The following is an 8883-nucleotide window of genomic DNA, read 5'->3' as shown; positions in this document are numbered from 1 at the left end:
TACGAAATATACACCTATGTATGTATCTCTGGTGCAGCTTCTGCTTCACTACATGAGGTTCTACATTTGATTGCCCTACTAAAACCTTATGTTGCAGAGTTTGTTTCTGTTTCAGTTAAGATTGTTGTTTTTTCTGTATATAATACATCATTTGAATGTCAATACAGATTTAAAAACTTTAGTGTACATATTTGTGACAATTCTCAAGGATCGTGTATACCATATGAAACAAGCATTGTTAGCCCGTTCATTTCACACTGCCAGCAAATGCATCATAACGTTTTAGTGTTAAAATAATTAAGTATGGAATTTAGACCACTAAACTGCTAGCACGCTGAATTTGTAACGCTAGCCCGCTACACTGTTAGCTCGCCGAGCGTACACTGCTAGAAAATGTATCATAAGGTTTTAATGTTTATTAAATTAAGTATTAACGTTTAGCCCGCTGGCCCGCCAGCCCTTCCAGTTCACACTGCTAGCCCGCTACACTGTTAGCCCGCCCACTTCACATTCACACTGCTAGGAACTGTATCTTGAGGTTTTAATGTTGATTCAATAAAGTATTAAAGTTTAGCCCGCTGGCCCGCCAGCCCGCCAGTTCACACTGCTAGCCCGCTATACTGTTAGCCGCTCATTTCACACTGCCAGGTAATGTATCATAACGTTTTCATGTTGAATCAGTTAAGTTTTAGAGTTTATCCCGCTGGCCCGCCAGCCCGCTTAGTTCACACTGATAGCCCGCTACACTGTTAGGCCGCTCTTTTCACACTGAAAGGTAATGTATCATAACGTTTTCATGTTGAATCAGTTAAGTTTTAGAGTTTATCCCGCTAGCCCGCCAGCCCGCTTAGTTCACACTGCTATCCCGCTACACTGTTAGCCCGCCCACTTCACACTGCTAGGAAATGTGTCATAAGGTTTTCATGTTGATTCAACTAAGTATTAAAGTTTAGCCCGCTGGCTCGCAAGCCCGCCCAGTTCACACTGCTAGCCCACTATACTGTTAGCCCGCTCATTTCATACTGCCACGTAATGTATCATAACGTTTTCATGTTGAATCAGTTAAGTATTAAAGTTTAGCCCGCTGGCCCGCCAGCCCGCCCAGTTCACACTGCTAGCCCGCTACACTGTTAGCCCGCCCACTTCACACTGCTTGGTAATTTATCATGAGGATATAATATGGATTCAATTAAGTATTAAAATTTATCCCGCTGGCCCGTTATCCCGCCCAGTTCACACTGCTATCCCGCTAGATTGTTAGCCCACCCACTTCACACTGCCAGGTAATGTATCATAACGTTTTCATGTTCAATTGGTTAAGTTATAGTGTTTAACCCGCTGGCCCGCCAGCCCACCCAGTTCACACTGCTAGCCCGCTACACTGTTAGGCCGCCCACTTCACACTGCTTGGTAATTTATCATGAGGATATAATATGGATTCAATAAAGTATTAAAAATTATCCCGCTGGCCCGCCAGCCCGTCTAGTTCACACTGCTAGCCCGCTACACCGTTAGCCCGCCCACTTCACACTGCTAGGAAATGTATCATGGGGCTTAAATGTCGAATCAGTCAAGTTTAAGAGTTAAGCACGCTGGCCCGCCAGCCCGCCCAGTTCACACTGCTAGCCCGCTACATTGTTAATCCGCCCACTTCACACTGCTAGGAAATGTATCATGAGGTTTTAATGTTCATTCAAATTAAGTATTAAAGTTTAGCCCGCTGGCCCGCCAGCCTGTCCAGTTCACACTGCTAGCCCGCTACACTGTTAGCCCGCCAACGTCACACTGCTAGGATATGTATCATAACGTTTTCATTTTAATCTGTTAATTAAGATTTAGAGCTTATTCCGCTAGACTGCTAGCCCGCCCAGTTCACACTGTTATCCCGCTAGACTGCTAGCCCGCCCAGTTCACACTGTTAGTCTGCTAGACTGCTAGCCCGCCCAGTTCACACTGTTAGCCCGCTAGACTACTAGCCCGCCCAGTTTACACTGTAAGTCCGCTAGACTGCTAGACCGCTCAGTTCACACTGTTAGTCCGCTAGACCGCTAGCCCGTTAGCCCGTGTACTTCACGGACATCATTTTCAAAGGAGAGTCCGAACGGGAAATTATGCGAAAGTCAATATGCGAATTTTGCAGACTCGATTGATCGAGTCTTTTGGTCACAAACAAAGTGCAACCTTCGCAGACTGACCCTCTGTTAAGCGGTAAACTCTTTGCAACAACAGTATCAATTCTCATGCAGGTAAGGTATGATTTCATTATATATTTCACCTGTCTAAAGCACCACCTTTCACCAAAAAGGGTGTCGCTCTGTGGAGGTTTTACTGTACTGGCATAATATACCATATCTAACATTCCCACTGACCATCTTATTCAATATATAAATAAAATCATCCGAGTTCAAATGTGTGATGTTGATGGAAATAAAATAATGATATAAGTGATAGAAAGAGAATCGAAACACGAGACTATCTCGTTTGTACGAAGGGGTGTAGTCAATTTCAGATGCACAAACATTGGTTCATTTATTCTGGGATTTCATATTGTGACTGGAAAACTTTATCATTTTTGCCTATTATACTCGTACAAAAGAGAAATAACATTCAAACACTTGGCAGTCTGATTTATACACACTAAGAACGCTAATTTATGTACAAGTAGTTTAATTCCAAGAATTCTTATATTTGATTACTTAACCTATTTAGATAATCATAGGAAAATAAACTGTAATTAGTTGTGACGTTGTCAGATCTAAATGTTCCTATTCCTCTTCTCAATAATTACAAAATGCACATTGTCTACTTCTACTTCTTTAAATAAATGTAGAAAAAGGACTAAACTACATGTGTCCTACTTTTAATGATTAATATTGTGTTCATCAAACAAACAAAAAAATAAATAAATAAAAAAGAGATAGGAGATAACCAACAAAGAGAGCATCACGTGGTTTATACACTAAAGCAAGTGGTGCAAACACACTTTGTCCTTGCCCGAAACTCATCCGATTTCAGCACATAATTATGCATTTAACTCAATACAGGATTGGAGCAGTACCTCTAGACGCTTGCAGAAATCATGATCACAAAATAGACAAATATCGTTTTTATTTCGCCGATTTTTACATTTTTCCTTCATTATCGTACTTAATTCGGTGTGAAAAGATTAATTAGACCTGTTAAATTTCATTCCGTTGGGTAAAAAGACAAGATTTTAGCATTTTATCATTCAAGCGCCTTGTCCGGTATATACCGGAATACGGTATTTAGTGTGGTGCTCCAATCCTAGTCTCACTATATACACAGCCGCTTTTTCTAGGAAGGCGTACCATTGTTATCATCCTCAAAAACTTCAACAATCAAATAGTGGTCCCATCCCATAAACTGTAAAATTGTAATTTGTACCTGCCATAATCTATAAGTGATGTACATGTATGTATATGCAATATATTCGGAAAGAAGGTCTGATTAGCACGAACTACATTTTCCGATTTGAACTTTAAATGAATATAAAAAGCGAAGCACATTACTAAAATACAAAATAAGAAAAGAGTAAAAAGAACAAAGAGTAAAAGTTTCCCAGGCCGGTAACTTCAAATCATTCATCGTTGTTGATGATGTTTTTATTGCTGCTGCTGCTGCTGTTGTTGTTGTTGTTGTTGGTCAGATTCTTTCTTTTTGATTTCATTGAATGAGTATAACTATTTAACTCGTGATTGACAGTAAATAAATATGTAGATTGAAATACACAGGGTTTTCTAACACCCTGTCAGGGAAGCGATCAGAAGGACTCCATTTAAGTGTTTTTACAAGACGGGACAAGCATTTTTTATCTCTAGATTTGTCTATCTCTCGATCAATAACATGTAAGCAAAATTTCAGACCATTTGCTCACTCCGTACGGGGGGGGGGGGTTGTTTTTTAAAAAAAAGAAAACAAACAAAAAGAAAAAACAAAAACAAAAAACTATGCAAAATGACTTAAAGGCGTTTAAACGCCTTGATTTCTAATAGGGCTAAGAATCATATTCAATGTTAACTCTGTATATTTTTGAATATTTATTTGTAAGGTTTTCCGTTTTAAGTGCCCTAGTTTACATTTGTAATAATTTAAAGCTTTTTTGGCCTCTGTGGAGCTAATTCAACAATTTAAGATATATAACTTTACAAGAATAACCACTTAAGTGTTCTCATTTTGTTTGTTCAAAGCAATAAAAAAGGATAACATGCAATAAAGCATGAAAAAATGAAACTTTATTTTAAAAAAAGAAGAAGAAAAAAGACAATGTACAACACCATATTTCTATCACGTGATTAACGCAGTAAGTGCAATGTTTCGCATATAAGTTTATCACCATATTTCTACCCCGTTATTGACGCAGTAAGTGCTATGCTTCACATATTAGTTTAATACCATATTTTCAACTCGATATCAACGCAATACATGCTCTGTTTCACATATTTTACCCTGTTACTAACGAAGTACGTACGTTAATTTTGATTAATTTATCTTTTGGTCATTTATTTTTCTTGTATAAATAATACGGTACTTATTCTAAAGGCCCTTTTTATCAAAAACCGTTGCTAGATTAGGCAATGAGCATTTTAGGTTACGAACGATAAGCGATTCGTGGTAAAAGTGCCTTTTTATCTTACTCTTCTGATTGGTCAATACAATGATAACACTTGTCATGTTTAGCTTAAAACTCAACATAGTTCATTTAACCGAGTAATTGTGAAAGTTAAAATTTGTTTTAAAGACAAAGAAGTAAAACATTTGACAAAGGTTAGATATTGGAATCTTATACTTATCCTATAACAGTTAAAATCCAGAAGTTTAAGACATCCATATAAATAATTATCAAAAATGGGATATATATGATTAACGACGGAATAAATTATTAATTAAGTGACCGCATTAACATTAATCTGAATTAACATTAATAAAATTAACATTCATCCGAATAAACATTTATCAGAATTACAGTTGTAGTATTTTGGCGGGAAAAGAAAAATGCGATCATTAAGAAGGAAAGTTAAAACAACAATAAAGCGAACTCGGCACACAATTTACCGAATATTTTTCTTGATATTCATAGGGATCTATTGTTATGTTTCATCTGCAGTATGTGAAAAGTTTTACGACGAATCTGGGCCAACAATATTGGATGCCGTGCAAAAATATGGGTACATATGGACAATATTATTGTACTGTATGACCATCTCGATCTATCTAAATGTACCAATAGCCTTCTTTAACATGTTTGGAATAGTTCTGTACAACCCTTTCAAACAAGTGACAAGAAAACTTAGGAGTAGAAATCTACAGCCATTTATTTGTTTTCGGGTAGTTACACGTGGACTTTTTCCAAATCTTGTAGCAGAGGTTACACGGCGGAATATTAAGACATGTAAACATTTTGGAATTACTAATTTTAAGTTTGAAATAGTAACCGATGCAGCGTTGGGGATTCAGCCGTCAAATTACGTCAGAGAAGTGGTAGTACCACGTGATTACCACACTACAAATGGCACGCTCTTCAAAGCACGTGCTTTGCACTATTGTCTTGGTCGAAACATAAACATTTTATCACCAGATGATTGGATCGTGCACCTGGATGAAGAGACACTTCTTTCTGAAAGTGTCTTATACGGAATAATTAATTTCGTTTCTGATCCAAACTCGGACATAGGACAAGGGGTTATTACTTATGGTGAAAGCGGGATAGAAAATTGGCTAACGACCTTGCTTGATGGAATGCGAGTTGCTATAGACTACGGATTGTTTCGACTGGCCTTACAGTTTTTCCATAGACCATTGTTTGGATTTAAAGGTTCTTTCATTGTTGTAAAAATGAAAATCGAGGACAAGATCGGCTTCGACTTCGGACCGAAGGAAAGTATTGCCGAAGATCTTAGATTTGCACTGGCTGCTTGGGACAGTGGTTATAGATTTGACTTTGTCGAAGGTGTCATGAAAGAAAAAAGTACATTTTCGTTGGCTGATTATGTTAAACAAAGAAAACGATGGTTTATAGGTCATTTTCATATAGTCTGGGGAAATTCAATACCCCTATATTGCAAGTGTTTTGTACTTTTAATGCATATAAGCAGCACACTATTATGGACAAATGTTACAAATTAATACAGTTGTTTCAATTTGGTTTCCTATCCCACTGCAAAGGTGGCAGGTATTCCTCTTTGCTCTTTTAACATTTAACGTGTTTGTATTACTTGCTTTCGGTAATTTCATGTCGCTTTGCGCTAGGAAATATTCGGTTTTGAATAGAGTCATTTTAGGTTTTCTATCACAAGGTCTATTGCCTGTTCTTGCTGTAGCGGAGGCCTACGCCACTGTGAAAGGATTCATCCAAAGAAACAAGGTGACATTTGATATTGTTCAAAAGGAAACGAAACAACAACAATTAAATAATCATTCTGTGATGTAAAAAAGACATATAGCACTAACAAACATTTATTCAATTGCACTTATTTCATTTACTTTTGTCGGATTCAAAATGAACATTGATTGTTTACAAAGAAAAAAATATTTTAGATAAAACAACTTCACGAAGTCCTTAACAAGGAATTATACAAAATTTACAATGCTATTTTTTTTTACAAAATACGTATTATTTCGCCTGATTGCCATTGTAAAGGTCATTCCGAATATACATATATAATATATAAGGTAATATAAAAAAAATCACAATTCTATCACCATCATGTAAGATTATAAAACTTTTTGTTTTTAATATAAATGTTAAATTTATATGTTTCTTCATTTTGTTTTCAATGTTTTTTTTATATTTTTTATTTCTTTTATATTTTTTTATTTATTTGATTTTTTTTAATTATACGAGTGTACAGAGTATTGAGAAGAGACCCCTACCACCACGGTTGAATATTGCAAAAATCGGGGTACTACTTGGTGAATCTATCTATAAAGATAATTTAAAGTAAAAGGTATTTTTAATCGTTATTCAAACAACACATTAAAGAAATTTTCCTTATTTATTTTAGGTTATATAAAGGTTATCATAAGTATCATTCTCTTAAAACAAAAAAAATTCTCTTTGCGTCAAATTTATCGAACAATATCAGGTCAATAAAATGAAATAATTTCATGTCCTGTTTTGTATTACTTTCCTTGTATAAGATGTATAAATTCTGTTATCAATAGTTTAAAGGGTATAAAACGACGAACGAATATCTGTCAATTACAAAACAAGCTTGGTTATTTCCAATAAAAGCGAAAGGCGCCATATTAGCGTTAACCCAACAAATATATTTTGTAAATCGAAAATAATAAAAATAAAAAATCATGTTTGTTTGTTGGTTGGTTGGTTTTTGTCTGTTTTTAACGCCGTATTTAACTTATTTTTATTTATATAATTGTTTAATTTATATGAATGTAATCATATCATCTTTAGAAATTTTACAATTATTTATATATCTGTATTAATATTGTTTGTGTGTATTTATCCAAACATGCATTGCGTCCAAATAAAATTGCAATTTGCGATTTTCTTTCATTCATTAACCCTTAATTTGCTGGAACCGTAAGTGCCTTTCCACCAGTACAGAGTCAGGCTGGCATGGACACTTGTGCAGTCTGACCAGGCTCTATTTTATTGATAGCCCAATATTTGTATACACTTTAATAAACTCAGAATCAGATGTTCCAAATTCTAAGCTTGGCAATTCCATGGGTTGATGATCGCATGACTTTTTTGGGTTACCGATTAAGGTATTTGCTAATTTCTACTTACGCCGCAAGCTGCCAAGTCGCCAACTTTACACATCTGGTTAAAGTTTAAAATCACCAGTACCATGATTTCTATATTTATGATAGAGGGCCAGCTGTATACGCGACAACGGTTGGTTGACATAAACACTCTAGTATCAACAAATAAAGATTCTATATTGCACAGGTTTATCATCTCCCGACATTTCGAGTGGCTTAACGCCACTTTTACATGAAGCACGCAGTGCGTGCATCTTTTGAAATAACATATTTCTTTGTTTTAGTATTGTATCAATATCTCTCGGACAAAGTTATGAAAAAAGAAAACATCGGAACATTTTACGCAGCATGCTCAGAAATAAAGTAGCTTGCTGTTGATATTGAAACGAGTTCAGTTCTGATAATTATTTTATGTTCTGTACTTGAAAATAATCATCGTATGTCTCAATACACACTTTTATGTTGTTTAATCATTTTTTTCGTTTTAAACAAATATATTTTAGTTCGATAATGTTGGAGGCTATAAGCTTATTGAAACACTCTCGAAAAATATCCACTTTTTATGCACATTTCATACTCTGAAATTGCAATGGTACACTCATTAGTTAAATTGAAGAGCCAATCTCTTTCCTGAAATTGTATATATCTTGCCAGACTGGAAGTTAATATTCCTTGGCTGAGGGGTTGCCTTTAAGGAATCGGAATAAATAGGGTAACATAGTTGTCACAAGTTTGTTACATAGTTGTTACAGCTTTGTTACAAATGTTACGAAAGTTGAGATTAAATAAAAAAAATATACACGAATAATGTGCACACAATTTGATCAATATACAAGGAAAGATGTTACAAATGTTACTGAATTTACAAGCGTTACATATGAGTAACTTAGTGTTACGCTTGAAACAAATGCCAAATGTTTCATAAAATTGCGCCCAGTGTATGCCCTAGCTGACTTTAAGGGTTTCGGCATTAGAATTGCAGTAACTATTTATCCCTGCGTGGTCATATGATCTAAAGGAGAAGAGATAAAATAAATAGTCGGTTAAATAACTAATAATTATTCATGATTATTTAAGAATTAAATTATTTAAGAATTCGAAATATTTATCGATGTTATCTTATCATTAATGTACTCG

At 35.3% G+C, this 8883-nt stretch overlaps 1 protein-coding gene across 1 annotated transcript; it reads left to right on the top strand.

The window, feature by feature from the left end:
- Positions 1 to 4685: 4685 nt before the first annotated feature.
- On the top strand, positions 4686 to 7522 carry LOC132726157 (beta-1,4-mannosyltransferase bre-3-like). Its single transcript, XM_060711425.1, has one exon. The coding sequence runs from the start codon at positions 5014 to 5016 to the stop codon at positions 6142 to 6144; it is 1131 nt and encodes a 376-aa protein (XP_060567408.1). The 5' UTR covers positions 4686 to 5013; the 3' UTR covers positions 6145 to 7522.
- The last annotated feature ends 1361 nt before the right edge of the window (positions 7523 to 8883 follow it).

The sequence above is a fragment of the Ruditapes philippinarum genome, unplaced genomic scaffold (genome assembly GCF_026571515.1).
Source record: "Ruditapes philippinarum isolate M1 unplaced genomic scaffold, ASM2657151v2 ctg2116_1_1_1_1, whole genome shotgun sequence".
Taxonomy (NCBI): Eukaryota; Metazoa; Mollusca; class Bivalvia; order Venerida; family Veneridae; genus Ruditapes; species Ruditapes philippinarum.
This window is presented reverse-complemented; position numbering and strand designations above follow the sequence as displayed.